Genomic DNA, 17,263 nt, shown 5'->3' with positions numbered 1-17,263 from the left:
AGCTAGATATCTTGATAATGTCTTTGGGCAGAACCAATGATAACTGATAAGTAAATTATATATTTTATTCGATGGTTACCGTATTGTATTGTCACTTTGAATTATTATCTCTAACATACAATACAATAAGCCTGAGCGTTGATCGGTTAGATAATCGCTAAAGGACACTGATTTTTGAGTTTGAAAATCCTTTCGCAGTGTAAATACATATCTTACATTTATATTGTATCATACTGTATATTATCGAATCACTAAACAAAATTTACACAATACTACTCGCTCCACGAAGAGCCAGATATCCAGCTGTAAGATCCATCGGTAAACTCCTGACGGTTTGAAATTCCTCCGCATTGTGGTAATGCAGCTTGGAGTGAGGGTCAGTGTAGGGAGCAATGAGCCCCGAAATGTCTGAATACTTTTTAGCTGGCACAAACGATGGCGGTGCGTTTATTGAGGAATCTATCAAGACGAATGCAGCGTTTTTAACATATATTACGAATATCATTACTTATATCGGTCGAGATCAAATATACTTACACGTCACATCCGATTCCTTCCAGGGTAAGGTACGTTCGTAGGCAATGATCTGTTTAAGCGATTTCCATGTACGCTTCTTGTTTCCCGCTATTGGATTTGTCTCAGCAAGAGTTTGCTTCTTAAACACGGGTAATGATGAGTCTTGCATGTTATTAACGAAAGTTTTCTAATGTCATTAAAAAGGATATTTTTAAATCTGGTATTAAACTCGATGAAACATAAAAATGTTCCGGATATTGTTTTGGAAGCTGCTGTACCTTTGATTTGTTTTCTATCAACAATCAGGGGTGAGTACAGACAAGAGCATATAAATTCTCGGTTGATTTTTCAATAAGGCGTATAAGCAAGTGAAAGTTTCTCTTTAATCACTCTCTCTCTCTCTCTTTCGATTATTGTGATGTGATTAAAAAAATTTTCTTTGATATCACTATTCTCTTTGAAAGTCGAATGTTTCGGGTATCATTTCATGCAAAGAGTTGAGGGATAAACGTGGAAACCGCTTGATAATTAATAGAAGAGACGCCCTTTTGAAAAATCAACCGAGAATTGTTAAAGCGACTCAACCGTTTCGATCAGCTGTTTGGCTGTCAGTTTTTTTCTGCGGTAGCATTTTTTAACGAACACAAATAGTTCGCTGTCATGTTGGAAACCGTCAAAATATTTTTTTCTTCCTTGATTCTCCTCTAGTTTTAAAAAGCATATTTTTTATTAAATTAGGCCGATTTGAAATTTGTAATTCAATTCTCTCACTGGTGTAGAAGATCGCGGTTTATGGAACGAATTTGTGATAAGAGTGAGCAGCAATAGGTTTTATTTTTACGAAAAGTTCCAATGTATAGCCAGGAATGATATGCTGTTTGTTGATAAGTTTTAGCCTGCTCATTGGTTGTTAACGGGTGTTTTGCACTAAGCTGGTAATGACGTGTTATTTTTTGGTCGATCATCAGCAAAAGCAACAACGACGACAACGAAGGCGAACAATATTGGTTCCTTATGAGTACACTAACACCAGCCAACAGGCAAACAACAGACGAGCTCAGTTTTACGTCAGAAACAGTAACCGAAGAGCAGTACAATATTCGTCGTCGAATCAGTTCCAGTATCCAACCGTGGGAAAAACAATTCTACTCACCCGATTCACCGAGGTCACCATTTAGTGGGAATGCCCTGGTTGGAGAAGCAAAAGAAGAAGACACGTCGCCAGAGTTGACAAAATCTGATGATGGTAGTCTATGCTGTGTTCAACAGCAGCAAGAAAATGCAACAGACGACGTGGAACATGAACAAGACTTCTCGAGAGATGTTGGTCTAAAATATCATTACGACAGTGGAGGAAACCAAAATATTATCGATAATCATTCAACTCGAAGACATAGTCGGATCAGTATGATAATCATCTACGGCCGGGAAGCATTATGCATTCTTGCACTGATACTTACGACCTACGCTTCCATACAGAACAGGTGAGCATTGAAATATGATCATTTGAATCAAGCTAGTGCCATAACGATGCTGCACACATTCTTATCTAACCCGAATTCTTGTTTAATTTCAACATCAAACATAAAAGTTAAGGGGTTTTAGCACCTCTTGGGTACTGGTTTGTGCTAAAGTGCACTTTACCAATTTCATTTTACCGTTTCATCAGTGCATTAGCAGAATATGTTGAACTGCAAATAATTCGTTAAGCAAACAAAGTTGTTTGTTCAGATGTGCAAGGTCCTACTTGACGTGCCAAAAGAACTAAACAAATTGATGGCATAACGACCGCCAACAAATTTCATTGTTTACTTTTCGTCTTCGGCTCAAGTAATGAAAAAATAATAAAAGTTGTTGGGTAATTACACGCCAAGATTCGCACCACCAACTATTCGGTAATCTTTTTGGCAACAGATAAAAATACTGAGAGATTCGGTAATTTCAAATTTGACCAACGTCAGTTATAACCGAAATCGTCACATAAAAGTTTACTGTCTCAAGAATTGATTCTAAGTGGGTTGGTTTGTTCATTTATGCCATATTGAACGTTTTTAGTAGTCACTTTTCCAGAATCCTTATTCGTGTAGATGCGTTATTTATTTCGATTTCCGGTGAAACCCGCTACGAGACAACAAGGATATCACTAGTCCATTGGACTAAAAACGGAAATTTAACTGCTGTGCAAAGAAAGGCGAATTATACAAAAGTGAACAAATCGAATTTCTCTTTCCTTTGCAAATGCTTCAACAATAATTTAGTATTCAAATTTCGATTCTTCAAAAATCTCAAACCTAACAAAGCAAAAAAACTTTAAAGGGTCAATAATATATGGTTCCATAATATGTTCTTGTAAGTGTCGAAAAAAATATCATACGTTTTCAAGATTAACCAAAAATTCATCGACTCATCAAACATTGAACGGAATATATACGATGAAATAGGAATTGAATCGAAACTCAAAACAATCATTCTGTATAAAATGTTCAAAACGACGTATGTAACAATGAGAGATTCTCTTTGTTTACTTTCTCTCGATTATTGCGAAATATTCCTGCTTTTTTCGGTAATTTCTCCAGAGCAGATTAAAAGATGATAGCTTTAGTTATTATTATCGATAAATGATTGGAGAGAAGGATTGCTAAGATTGCCGTAATAATCAAAAGAGAAAGTAAACAAAGAGAATATCTCATTGTTACATACGTCGTTTTGAACATTTTATACAGTATTGATGTTTTTCTCCATGCTAGTTTCGCCTTTCTTTGAAAGCTGAATTTAGACAGACCGTGTAAGCTTGCAGTGAAATCAATCTTCAGTTCAACAACGCCATCGCACGGCATCACATTCAACATATCATGTCAATTGGCGCATTGCCGCGAAACTGAATTACCGGTAGCGACGTCTGCCAATGAAAAATAGAACCAAGAAAAGGAGGGTTTTTCCGAAAATTTTTAATATCGGCAGTAGTGATTTGCAACGATTTTATTCGTTTATTCAATAGTAAAAATAGATATCAGCAATAAAAGTAAACTCGGAGTAGAAGAAAATCGATTTCAAAAAAATTTTTTTTGGGATTACACCAGATCAGGACGTTTCATATATTTTGACGATATTTTGCATAACAAAAAAGTTTCTTTAGTTTTGCGAGTTTTTTTACACGAATTTCCAAAGTTACGCGTTTTTTAAGCGGATTTCCGAAGTTACGTTCTCATGTAGAATACTTTTTCATATTTAATGCATGGAAGCTTATTTTTAAAAATGTCATCAATACTGTGTGAATAATTTCTAAGACATTTGATGGAAAATTTGATTTAATCAGTTCACGAAGTTTCTTGCATTTCTTCATTTTGTTAATACTTTTTTATCACAGGTTTGACATTTAATGTTGCCGGAGCTGTCGATGAACATAAAATTTATTGGGATGACATATATACATCACTATGGTAACACTTCAAACTAGCATGTTATGACATTGATTTATGTCAAAAAGTTACACACTTTAGTTATAGTGACTATAATCAGAGTTATCAGAGGTATCAACACTGTCAAATCTGTTTGCTATAAAGGTTCGTTCGCAAATATTACACACTGAACCCTGATACTACAGAAACATGAATTGTATTTATATGAACACATATTAAAACCCTTCTTAATCCACCTAGTAATGTGATAATGCCTTTCTCTTCTTTCATAATAGTTTCATGAAAATATATTTCATACTCATTAAGGGGTTTTGGTACCTCTTGGGTACCGGTTTGTGTAAAAGTACACATGACTAAATTTATTTATTTTTACGTTTCGCATTCAGCTCATCAGTGCATTAGCAGATTATGTTGATCTGCTAATGCCCCGTCGCGGATCAACATAATCCGCTAAGCAGACGTAAAGTACTTGCTACGTACAAGTCACTTGCTTAAGTCCTTAAGGATTATGTTGATCCGCGACGTGGCATTAGCAGATCAACATAATCTGCTAATGCACTGATGAGCTGAATGCGAAACGTAAAAATAAATATATTTCATACTTTTATTAAATAATTTCGGATACTAATTTCGACACCAATTGATTCAGATTGATTCGAGTAGTTCACAAAAGCATGCTTCAGTGTTTATGTCACACAGTCAGCATCATTTTTCCAAACTAGTGCTTCACATTTGCGTTGCCTATTTGTATGCGAACAGTGATGCTAATCTAAAAAAAACCCTTCTCAGTCCACTTAGTGGAATTTGCATATATCTTGAAAAATCACCATAAGGGGGAGTACATGAAATTTTCGCAATCGAAAAAAAAAATTTAATGCCAAAAGGCTTAGAATTGCATGTAACGTCGAGATTAAGTGTCTTCTCGAAAAAATTTTTTTTGAAAAAATACGACTTTTTGGGAAAAAATATCAAAATTTTTTTAAGTCCCAGAAAGTTGATAATTTTTTTTTTTGAGATGACACTAAATTTCGATGTTTCATGCAGTTTTAAGAGTTTCGGAACCAAAAAAAATTTTAGATTTTGGAAATTTCATGTACTCCCCCCTATGGTGCTATGATCGAAAATTTTCAAACCTTAACCGCCGGGCAGCACCCTTTACGCATGTCCGATTTAGCTCAAATTTTGCATGAGGACATTTTTCGAGGTGCTTAAACTTTTGAGCATTTTGTCCGTTACGTCACTTATACAATCATATCTCCGGAACCAAAAGTCACAGCCATTTGATCTTCGAACTTAATCAATGGCCCGACAGTAGCTTTCAAACGTTTGTTAAAATCGGTGCAGCCATTTCTGAGAAAATTGAGCGCGTTCAAATATCTTCGAAAAGTGCACACACATACACACACAGACATTTTCCGATCTCGTCGAACTGAGTCGAATGGTATATAACACTATGGGTCTCCGAGGCTCCGTTTGAAAGTCGGGTTTTCCAGCAATTCTAATACCTTTTTATAGAGAAAGGCAAATAGTACTGATTTTAAGCTCGTCTGTCGTCACTCTACTTACAGGACTTGCAGACAAAAAGCAAAGCATTGCGTTCCTGCTGTTGTAGAAATTGACCACTTTTTTTCAAGACTTCTTTGTCTATTCTTAGCGTATAGAAACGTTACATGGCTTATGCTACGATTCTACTGACAGTGTCACGAAGGAAAAATTATTGTAAAATGTCGAAATTCCGGATATAGTGACAATAACAATTCTGGTTTGATTAAACCAATGTGTGTTCGAAACAACCAACATTTGTTCGGAACTAAAGGGTGATTTTTTAAGAGCTTGAGAACTTTTTTAAACAATAAAACGCATAAAATTTGCAAAATCTCATCGGTTCTTTATTTAAAACGTTAGATTGGTACATGACATTTACTTTTTGAAGATAATTTCATTTAAATGTTGACCGCGGCTGCGTCTTAGGTGGTCCATTCGGAAAATCCGCTTTTTTATCGACAAATTTTGTTCAGCGATGAGGCTCATTTCTGGTTGAATGGCTACGTAAATAAGCAAAATTGCCGCATTTGGAGTGAAGAGCAACCAGAAGCCGTTCAAGAACTGCCCATGCATCCCGAAAAATGCACTGTTTGGTGTGGTTTGTACGCTGGTGGAATCATTGGACCGTATTTTTTCAAAGATGCTGTTGGACGCAACGTTACAGTGAATGGCGATCGCTATCGTTCGATGCTAACAAACTTTTTGTTGCCAAAAATGGGAGAACTGAACTTGGTTGACATGTGGTTTCAACAAGATGGCGCTACATGCCACACAGCTCGCGATTCTATGGCCATTTTGAGGGAAAACTTCGGAGAACAATTCATCTCAAGAAATGGACCGGTAAGTTGGCCACCAAGATCATGCGATTTGACGCCTTTAGACTATTTTTTGTGGGGCTACGTCAAGTCTAAAGTCTACAGAAATAAGCCAGTAACTATTCCAGCTTTGGAAGACAACATTTCCGAAGAAATTCGGGCTATTCCGGCCGAAATGCTCGAAAAAGTTGCCCAAAATTGGACTTTCCGAATGGACCACCTAAGACGCAGCCGCGGTCAACATTTAAATGAAATTATCTTCAAAAAGTAAATGTCATGTACCAATCTAACGTTTAAAATAAAGAACCGATGAGATTTTGCAAATTTTATGCGTTTTATTGTTTAAAAAAGTTCTCAAGCTCTTAAAAAATCACCCTTTAGTTTAAAGCAAGCAAGCATATTTTGTTTGAATCTGCGGATATCTCGGTTCGACACAACTTTACAATTCTCTGTTCGATGGGGAATTAATCTTTTTGTTGTTTTAAAGAATCGAGTTTTTTTTTGCGTGTACGAATTCTTCCTATACATTGAACCGCCAATTCGTGAAAAGGCCTATAGCCAAAAGTATCACCATCACTTCCGGTGAAACTCTCAACGGATGAGCACGTTGTATCGTGTTAGTCCGGAGAAAATTCGAGTGTTTCGCAAGAAAGAAAGAATTTTTATCCATACTTTGACGACTCGACGCAGTCAGACAGCGAGATTTTCGCTTGTAGTCCAGTGAAAAGAAAGTCCATTGGACTATAAACGAAAATTAACTGGTAATATAGCCTAAGTTGCTGTGCCATAAAATCGGCATCATCTCAAATGAGGTAAACGCCAACCAGAACCATAAGAAGAAGGAGAAGTATCACCATCACGATATCTGGTAGATTCTGCAATACTAAAACGTATTGTTATTCAAAATCAAACAATTCGACAGTGATGTATATTGTCTCAGCAGTAATATGACCAATCATCCATTTTTTTTTATCTCCGTCTACTTTTAGTCACCCCAGAATATCTAAAGCACCATCACCGAAACCGTTCTTCTCCCGTGGATCCCTGGTCCACGATTGGCCTTCAGGAGCTTTGGGTCCGACACAGACACGCGTTTCCCAATCAGAGCTATCGTTTGTATTCTACTACGCCCCGTGGTGCGCTGAAAGTCAACATGCTCGATCGGTTTACGAGAACGTCTCACGGTTGTACTATCGCGAGGCGCACTTCGCCGCCATTAACTGCTGGCAACCGGGTGGCGAGTGTCGTTTGCAGTACTCGAAAGTGCCATCGTGGCCCGTGCTCATGGCATATCAACCGAACGGACTAGCCGTGCAGTACCATCAGGCATGGACTGATGCAGCACTAGGACGATTTGTGCAGTCGCTGATTACACCACTTCAACGGTTAACCGAGCCCGGCGATCTGATGAGCTTTATGTCCGGGAAGGATGTATGAAGACACTGTGCAAATCACTGTTCTATTTTAATCAACATTTGTATCCATTTTAGGCGGTTGTAGTAGCGTTTTTAGATATCGACGAAACTCCAAAACTGTATAGCCGATTTTATAAAACTGCAATGAAATGGTTGGAAAAAGATCCGTTCCAAGAAGTGGCATTTGGAATCGTCACCGGAGAGTCTACCAATGCGTTCGGGATCGATGAAATTCCGTCGATACGACTATACCTCTGGAATGAAACGATGGTGAGTAAGCTGTTTTATCTGAACTCGTAGTAGTTAGCCATTAAATCCATTCAACAGGAATTCAGTGGGAATAATTCGTGGACTACACTGGAACTCACAACATGGATCAGCAAACATATCCAGGTAGTTTCGATGTGGATTGCACCTCCGGGTGCCACTAAATCATCGTCTTTGGCTCCCTACTTTAATCAGGGACCAGTATTGTTCTACTTCACACCACGCTCATTGTACGGCACTTCTTCGGATGCATATATGCTACTGCGTCAACTGGGAATGCAATATTACAATTGTCGTGACGATATTTGGGTAGAAGAAATGGCCAAACGGTACATTACCGAACAACGGCGCGTCTATGCCGAAACGTACGTTCAGTTTAAAAAAAAATGTGAAATAATGCTTAGGCGCCATCGCTCACAGGAAAGTGAGGATATTAGTGAAGGGAAAGATGGATGCGGGTCGGATAGCAAGTCAACGATTGCGGTTTCTTTCGTGAATGTTCTAAATTCGTCAAAGTTTACTGAAGGACGACAAAAAGGTCGTTCACTTGGTGGGGGACCAAGCGATTATTGTGAAATTGGGCGTACCAAGTGCGATGAACGGTTTTACGAGTGCCCAGTGGTTATGGTAGAAGATTCTGTAGACGTAACCGATAACAGTTGTGCAAAGGGAAAACGAAAACATTCCAGTTTTTTGGCTTCTCATAAACACGACAGTCAGACGAAGAAGCATGTGACTTCTATGCTGGATTCAGATCAGGATTACCGCGGCACAAAACTACTTCGGAAAGATTATCTGCGCAGACAGTGTGAATTCCTAAAAATTAGTGAGCTAGACAATAACGAAATCTTCTTCCAAAACCCCTCGTCGCAGGAAGATAGTTATGTCGATTTGATTAGAGGCTTGTCGTGTAAGTACAACAAAACATTGACCTTTCTGGGAATGGACAGTGCACTGTATCATGCTTTTGCCGAGAGACTTGGTGTGGATGTACTGAACAAGCCCAACAGATCGGTGGTAATGATTGTTGATCACGAGGTATATATTAATTTTTTTTATCTACTCAAAATTTCAATTCTCAAAATAATAATTTTCGGAACAGGATGAATCAACTTATCTTTTGCGAGAGGAAATCAGTTTGGCTTCGATGGCGAAATTCGTTCATGATTTCTACAATCGAACCTATCCACGTTTTCTACGGACAAACAATGTATCTTTTAAGAATACGCATTCGTTCAACACCAGTGAAATTCGCAAGGAAAGTAAGCGGGTAATGACGGCGAAGAAAGCGGATGCGGCATCTAAAAGCACTAGTGGACAGCATAATAAGACGCAGGCGAAGGATTCTCAAGGTGTAACTAGTGATGAACAACCGTTACAGTATCATTTCACGCGAGAGATCAATTCTCATAATTTTTATAATGCTGTAATAAACTCAAATAAGGTGGGTTGAAAATTTTGTTGATAAAATGTATAAGAAACATGATAATCTCTTTTCCACGCAAATTATCATAAAATCCTGCACGATTTGGCTCGATTGAGGTCTATTCAAATCTTTCAGGTGCAGTTCAGACACTTCAGCGAACTGGAAAGGTTTGAATAAATGTCGAAATGATTAGAAAATAAGCGTCATTTTGGTTTTTACTGTTTTTATGGTTGCTCGAAGGGATACGAAAGCAAAAAAAAAACGAACAGTCGGTTGCATCGCTCACGAATAAATGTCGAATTCTGGAAAATTTTCTGGCCAGTTAGAGTTGCTTCGATTTTGAGGGGTTTTGCAACGTTACCTGAAACGCCAACAGTCCCATTAACGACTTCTTTCTAATGTTCCGATCTAATTACCCTTTTTCAAAACTAAATCTAAATCAGCCTTATTTTCTCTCAAATCAGTGTCTGACGGCAAAACAGAAGAGAAGATAGACTTGTAATGCGGTGTGTGTTGTTTTTCTTTCTGTTGGATGTGTTGCCATAGAGGTAGGACTATAATTGAATGCTGTGGCGGCCAAGTAAAGCGAATCATGCTTGGTTCTTCTAGTCAATTGGGCTGTCTCTTCATGTGTTTCCATATGCAGAGTAGTTTAGTTGGCAAAACCATATCCTCTGTTAGGACCTAGCTACGGGTTCGAGTCCCGTCTATGCGGTAACATTTTCGCGGTTTTCATTACATAGTTGCATTCGCATATCCTTTTCCAATCTGTTTTTCCCGTTAGATACTGATCAAATTCTTTCTAGAAATTTTCTGAGGCTCCTAAAATATCTCTGAAACCAATTTTAGCAGGGAATTAAGTACTTCTTACAAACGACGGAAGTCCCAACTTACTTACTCAGTAACTGGAGAGTATAAACAATTTTAATTTGAACGTTGTGAGTTTTACGGAAAACGATGTATCACAGAAATATGATCATGTTTCAATTTCAGTATTGTTACAAGATTACATTACTAAATCAAGTTTTTATGAAATTAAGCCAATCATTTGAAAACTTAAAATCGTAAAAACTTCTGGCGATTATGTAATTTTTAATATTCCAATAACTATCTTCATTGAAACTTTCAACAAGTGTTTTGCATTAGCTTACTTTCCTAAAAGATGAAAAACGCTAAAGTAAATCCTATTCTCGACCCCAATAAAAATCTAATGTCGTTTTCGCTTGATGCCAAACCTAATCCAGTTTCCACTCTATCTGTTGTCAAACCGTTCGTTTGAACTAGTTTCGAACCTAGTTTTAACGTTGTTGAACTGAACATCGAGTCAGTTTCAAACCTAGTTTTTATTTCAGGTTTGCTCAAACCCCCGTTGCTAAGTGCGAAACCAACACAGTTTCGTAAAAAGTGTTTGTTTGATGAAACTACCCTGGGTCAGTTTTAGTTTGCTCAAGCGAAAACGACATAACATAAACATCAAGTTATCCACTAATTACTTTACTACTTCCTCAAGGTTCGAAGGCAGCTCCAATTCTAACTTCTGATGTCCCAAATCTACCCGTTGGTTGTGCAAAATTTCTATTCTGAGGCAATACAAGTCTGTTGACAACAGGTATAAATCTACTCACTTTCAATGATCCAATGATCCGATGTGTAATGAATATATTAAATGTTTATATTCAGTTATAAAACTGAAATCCCAATCTCTGTCTTTGGAAGACACAATCGATTTAGGAGGTTTGTTCCAAAAGTATTGCGAATTTGGAATTTTCGCGTTTTACGTATGTTCTACTTTTGATCTTTTGGTGGCATTATGTTGATACTCATGACCCTCACTTATGTTGACAATTCCGTCCAGATTTGTCTGTTAATCTGCATATTGGTTTTCGCAGACTTTCGTCAAAATTTGCAGACTTTTGAAATTGTCGCGACATTTTTTTTGCTCGCCAAGTCAGTTTAGAGTATCATACTTTATAGAGAAATTGCTGCCAGCAAGACATATTTGATGATTGCAGATTTTTTTTCAGAAATACAGACTTTGCAACCCTGTCTGAAGATATGAAATGTTTACCTGGCATCTCTGGCTTTTAGCTTGTCTTCGATTCGATTAATGATGAAACAACCTTCAATAAATGCCTGGACATGACTTTTGCACTTGTCGAAATTTGCATCGAAATACCTTATTTATTTATTTATTTATTTATTTAGGTATAATCAACAGACACAATATGGTCCTAATGATAATTTCTAGTAATATACAATAAAATTCCAAGTATCATACTGAGTGATAGATTGAAGTCGAATCCTAATGAAACGCAATTGAATGATCTCTGCAAGCCAATAAAAGCATTGTTAGCACCGTAGTTAGTTCGTCGTAAAGGAAGTCGAAGAAATGCACTGTTGCGAAAAGCACGGGGTCGGACGTTGATATTAATTTCGCGGAGCAAAGTAGGGCAGTCATTTCTATTGGTCAAAACATTTACTATCAATAAAGCACCTGCAACATCTCGACGAACTTGTAGTGTATCGAGACCGATTAGTAACCTGCGACTTTCGTAGCTTGGTAGTTGGTGAGAATTGTCCCACGGTAAGCGCCGTAGAGCGAAGCGAATGAATCTGCGTTGTATCGATTCGATTCTATGAGCTCCGTTTATGTAGTGGGGGTTCCAAACGACAGAACAGTACTCCAGGTATGAACGAACAAGTGAACAAAACATAGATTTTAAACAGTACACGTCTGTAAAATGTTTAGCCATCCTCATTACAAATCCTAGGTTGCGAGAAGCTTTAGAAACGATATAGCTGATGTGTTGCTTGAATGTCAGTTGCTCATCGAGAAAGACACCAAGGTCTTTAACACTAGTCGTTCTGACTATCGAAGATCCTTCCAGAAAGTAATCAAAATAAAATGGCTCTGTCTTCTTCGAGAACGTAATGGTCGAGCATTTGTCAGGATTCAATTTCATAAGGTTTACTTTACACCACTCGGCAAAGTTCAACAACTGTCGTTGTAGAAAAGCTGCATCTACTGGGCTTCGAATGTTATAGTAGATTTTAACGTCATCGATAAACGATAGACGAGGGCTCTCTAGAGTAAAGTTGACGTGGTTGAAGTATAGTAAAAATATTAAAGGCCCGAGATGGCTACCCTGCGGAATTCCGGACGAAGCGATAAACTCATTGAAAACGTGATCGCCGATTTTCACTGCTAAACGACGATCTATAAGATATGACTGCAGCCATCGAAGGATATTAGAGTCGAATCCAAGTCTTTCCAATTTAGTAATAGTGATATTGTGATTTATTATATCAATGGCAGAAGAGAAATCGGTGTAAATAGCGTCTGTTTGTAAACCTTTTGACATACCATCAGTCACGTAGCACATGAATGACAATAGGTTGGTGGTTGTGAAGCGCTTAGGCATAAAGCCATGTTGAGTGTCGACGGCAGGCTATCTGCAAATGTAGAAAGCGAAAAAATATTTTTGTCAGAACAGGCACCTTAAAAGGACAAATTTTCATGACTGAATTCTACTTTGAACGTCTTTCACTGTTTTTGATATCAGAGACGAACCAGCCACCGGCTGAAAGTCTCTTTATTAAAGAAAACTAACTAACTAACTGTTTTTGATACAATGCAACAACAACAAAAACATCGAAATAATCGAACAAGTGGCGTAACCGACCAAATGCATGGCTCAATTAATCTAGGCTCTTTTGTAAGTTCGCAGTTCAAGGGTCGCTTCCGGTTCCGGACATCGATATGTCTAAATAAGAGACACAACCGACAAGTTGCATTCTTTTATGCCCGCAAAACTTTCTCGAAGATGATTCAATCGATTTCTACTTATTTGAATTCGTTTGAAAGCTACTAAAGTGTCAATGATTAGGTTAAAATGTATTGTTTCTGATACTTATGGTCCGAAAACGATAACAATATTCAAGGCAAACGTTGTAGTGCACTTTTGAGAATATGCAGAATTAATAATTATCTAAATCTGTGTCGAAAATTACCTCAATTAAAAAAGAATAATGAGACTGTTTAAATGACAAGAGGAATGCACTAATCTCACCACGAGAAGGATTAGGAAGCTGTGAAAAACGTTTCATTCCACCCAGTGATGTAATGCCTTTCTTGTATTACATATATTCAAAGAAATCGACCGTCCCACGACAAAAGGACCTAACTGCAAATGACAGTTTCTTTTTGTTTACTTTTTCCTTCACAATTTACCGAACTGATTTTATATTTGACACAATTTACCGAACTTATTTTATATTTCTTCGCAAAACTTTCGAGGTAAAACTACAAGCTTTCGATTTATATTGGAAACTTCAGAGAATTTGCAATAATGGCTCCGTAATAATCAAAAGAGAAAGTAAACAAAGAGAGGCTCTCATTTGCAGTTAGGCCCTTTTGTCGCGGGATTATCGAAATAATACTCAAATATTATTTCTCAGTATTCTCAAAAATCTGTTCATTGAATAAAAACAGGATAGTTTGTTCGGGCGTAAATTAGCATAACCTTCAAATTGAATAGTGTCGAACCAAAATTAGAAGAACACAGCCCTCCCTGTAGTTCCGTGAGTTATTTCTGTCAGTTCAAAAGTCAGTGTCAAAGTCGAGTTTTTACCGGAGACCCGGAGGACAGAGTGCCATATACCATTCGAATCAATTCGTCAAAACCGACAACAAATCTAAAATGTAACATTTTTGCGGACTTAAATTCAAATAAAAAAATCCTGAATTTTATTCAGATGGGACTCCGGAGTTACAGAGTGATTGGCGCAAAAATTTCAATTTCAAGAGTGTTTTTATTTTAGACTATGCAAAAAAAAGCAGATTCTGTAAAACTGATCAACAAAATCTAGTTTGCAAATCTCATTTGTGGTTGTAGCGATTTCGGGTTTCCGATTCGGAAATACAAAAAAAGCAAATATATTATATATCAATATGGATCACTTTAACTAATTCAATACAAATCGAAAACACATCACAGTAACACCATCTCGTGACGGAAAAGGCTATTAGTTCAGTCATGTCTAATAGTTTACGTTTAGCGTGCACCCAGAAGTGAAATGTCAAAAATAATAGAGCATGATGCCCACATAGAGGTGTGAACATTTTCATATTTAAGAGTGTAAAAGAAAATTGAATTAAAAATGCATGTACTAAGCGATCTGCCCTCAAGTTATACTTATTACATTTACTTCAATTGATAGCTCTCGCTGAAGAAAATTACGGTTTATTCATATACTAAAATGTTTTTTTAAAGCATTTATTTATTTATTAAACAACTTGATATTGTATATTTCTATCACTGTAACCGTATTTTTTCAAATCAAGAAATTGTAGTACATAATTCGGAAAAGTTGGTAAAATTCTCTCACTAACATCAAGATTAATTTATTTAGTATTGCGTGCACATTTCACACATATTTATATCAATAGGGATTTTTATAAAAATAAAATGTTCTCATCCGAATTAGTATCAGTTTGCGATTCTAAACCGTATTTACAGCTTATTTTTTCGTGCAGTGTATATCGAGATATATTCCATATAATTGGAGTTGTTTGGTTCAGTGCAATGATTTGAAAAACTGTCGTATGTGCATTAAAAAATTTGTAGTGTATTAGCAACCTTTTTTGCTACCGCACTTCACTGTGATGTCCCTCGCGAATCGCAAGAGTGATCCATATTGATGTATAGTATATTTGAAAAAAGTGAGAATACCAATCCTTCGAGATGGAACTAAATCTAATTCAGACGGAAACGGTTAGACCGATATTGCCAAACTTAGATTTGAATAAAACATCTTTCGTTCCCATAGATTGCTTTTAAATCTTCACGGATCCGATTTCCGGTTCCGGGATTTAAAAATTCAAATTGTACCAATGAGCAGGTCTGGTTAGTTGATAACCACACGAAATGGCTTTGGTTACACAAATCTCCTATTTCCGGTTGCGGAAGTACCATAGCAGTAAAACACTGAATTTCTCTAATTTCCTTTCTTATTATGATGTAAGATATCGTGTTTCCAGACATTTACAGCAAAATCGACGCTATCCAATCGAACTAAATGAAAATTTCAATCTTTCTTGCAGACTGTCATCGTTCATTTCTATTCAACTCAATGTGCCTTCTGCAGCGTGTTATCCCAGCATCTACTAACCGTATCAAGAATGCTTCAACAACAGCCACGTTTGGATTTTGTTCGCATCGATGGCGACAAAAATGATCTGCAGTGGGAGTACACTATGGATGCATTTCCTACACTCATTGTTTTTCCTAGTCAACGGTAATTATTAGCAATATCGAATAGTTCATATTAAACAATTTTGCTTTCTGTCGACAGGAAATCCGAAAGCCGCATGTTCTCACGTGATCTTCAAATGACAGTCCCAAACTTATTGGGATTCATCTTTGCCAATTTGAATCCTCCGGAACGGATCCACGCAAACTATCTGATTTGCGACGAGGTGCAGGTAATTGGCAAAGGAAGTAAATCAATCGAACTTTTCCTAACATTCCATTTCTACATTCATTATTTTCAGCATTCACCATCTCGTGAGGAATGCTTGCTCACAATTAAGGGAGAGCTTAGCGATAGTATATCTTTGAGCCTTCGTCAGTATCGACTAACTGCAAGTCGCCCATCCCGGGCTGCTCACGTTCTGCGCCGGTTGCAGGTTTTGCAAGAGTTCTATCTCAACACGCTAAGATGTCTAAGCCATTCCTGTGATTTTAGTCGGTTAAAAAGCAGTGCTAAAACAATTCTTTCCATGTGGCGAATTTCGGTTTAGAACCAATTGATTGGATTTAGGGAAAAAACAGTTTCCTTGTTCCTGGAAATGCGATTGAGATGTAGATATTATTATTTGTAAAAACATTTATTGTATGAATTTATTATTCTTCAGAAAATCACTAAATAGTTTCTGTTCTTTTATTACATTCTTGTTCCTTCCTTGAATAGATTGCATTTCAAATTTTATAAATATTAAAATATTCTACTACAAACGATAGAGATCTCGTAGTGAATGTCTCCTTTAAATTCATAACAAACAGGATTTGAAACAAAATATTCAAATCGTATGCAATCTACTTTCAAATTATTATTTTTGATAGTGATAATTAAAACAGTTTTAGGCTAAATAAAATAATTTATTGAAGTCGTTGAACAGAAAAGCAGCGTTATCCTCCAACTGCTATAATATATTTTCATTTTGAGTTATAATATCGTAGACGATCGTTTTATTACCCGAAAGAATTTGAAAGATGCATGAAAAATTTGGATTGATTTGGAGCTTTGGATGATGAGTATCAGGGGTGTACTGTTTAGAACTAATCACTGAACTTACTTAATATACTTATCTCAAGATTTTCTTGAGGGTATGAAATGAGTTAAGGATTAGAGCACATTTCATCAATCAATTCACGTTTTTTTCAGCAAAGGAACACTTGTGAAAATTGTATGCCTACTCCTCTCCTCCTTCTTCTTCATTTCTGGTGGCGTCACCCTACTTGATATGACACCGATTGATGGCAAAGCGACTTAGCTATATTGCCAGTTAATTTTCGTTTATAGTCCAAAGGACTTTCTTTTCACTGGACTATAGGTGAAAACCTCGTTATGTGACAACGTGGAGTCGCCAAAGTACGGATGAACATCCTTTCTTTCCCGCGAAATACTCAAATTTTCACAACATTAACAAGATACAACGTGTTCACTCGTTGAGGGTTTCACCGGAAGTGATGCCTTATCCTCAAGGTTATCTGCCTCATTCTTGTCACATTGAGTAATGAGCTGTGCTAGTGTCTGAACTTCGTGGTCATCGGTAAGGAGGTCGCTCATGTTTATTAG

At 37.1% G+C, this 17,263-nt stretch overlaps 2 protein-coding genes across 2 annotated transcripts; one reads left to right on the top strand and one right to left on the bottom strand.

Annotated features, from left to right (window-relative positions):
• LOC131428451 (INO80 complex subunit C) lies at positions 1-827 on the bottom strand. The gene is made up of 2 exons (XM_058592406.1): positions 538-827; positions 1-459 (listed from the first exon to the last, which is right to left on the bottom strand). Exons 1-2 carry the CDS (start codon positions 683-685, stop codon positions 263-265), a joined length of 345 nt encoding a protein of 114 aa, XP_058448389.1. The 5' UTR covers positions 686-827; the 3' UTR covers positions 1-262.
• Positions 828-1,159: 332 nt separating this feature from the next.
• On the top strand, positions 1,160-16,643 carry LOC131428448 (thioredoxin domain-containing protein 11). The gene is made up of 8 exons (XM_058592404.1): positions 1,160-2,000; positions 7,285-7,726; positions 7,786-7,980; positions 8,038-9,015; positions 9,080-9,421; positions 15,507-15,700; positions 15,758-15,887; positions 15,957-16,643. Exons 1-8 carry the CDS (start codon positions 1,531-1,533, stop codon positions 16,203-16,205), a joined length of 3,000 nt encoding a protein of 999 aa, XP_058448387.1. The 5' UTR covers positions 1,160-1,530; the 3' UTR covers positions 16,206-16,643.
• Positions 16,644-17,263: the final 620 nt, after the last annotated feature.

The sequence above is a fragment of the Malaya genurostris genome, chromosome 2, assembly GCF_030247185.1.
Source record: "Malaya genurostris strain Urasoe2022 chromosome 2, Malgen_1.1, whole genome shotgun sequence".
Lineage (NCBI taxonomy): Eukaryota > Metazoa > Arthropoda > Insecta > Diptera > Culicidae > Malaya > Malaya genurostris.
Note: the sequence above shows the minus strand (reverse complement) of the source record. Positions and strands in the feature narration are given on the sequence as shown.

Bases quoted from the DNA above. Each gene is read 5' to 3' on its own strand.
- LOC131428451 (XM_058592406.1), bottom strand. From the start codon at position 685: ATGCAAGACTCATCATTACCCGTGTTTAAGAAGCAAACTCTTGCTGAG. The intron at 460-537 runs GTAAGTATATTT...TCGTCTTGATAG, and splicing joins GAAGGAATCGGATGTGACGT to ATTCCTCAATAAACGCACCG.
- LOC131428448 (XM_058592404.1), top strand. From the start codon at position 1,531: ATGAGTACACTAACACCAGCCAACAGGCAAACAACAGACGAGCTCAGT. The intron at 9,016-9,079 runs GTATATATTAAT...TTTTCGGAACAG, and splicing joins TAATGATTGTTGATCACGAG to GATGAATCAACTTATCTTTT. The intron at 15,701-15,757 runs GTAATTATTAGC...TTCTGTCGACAG, and splicing joins ATTGTTTTTCCTAGTCAACG to GAAATCCGAAAGCCGCATGT.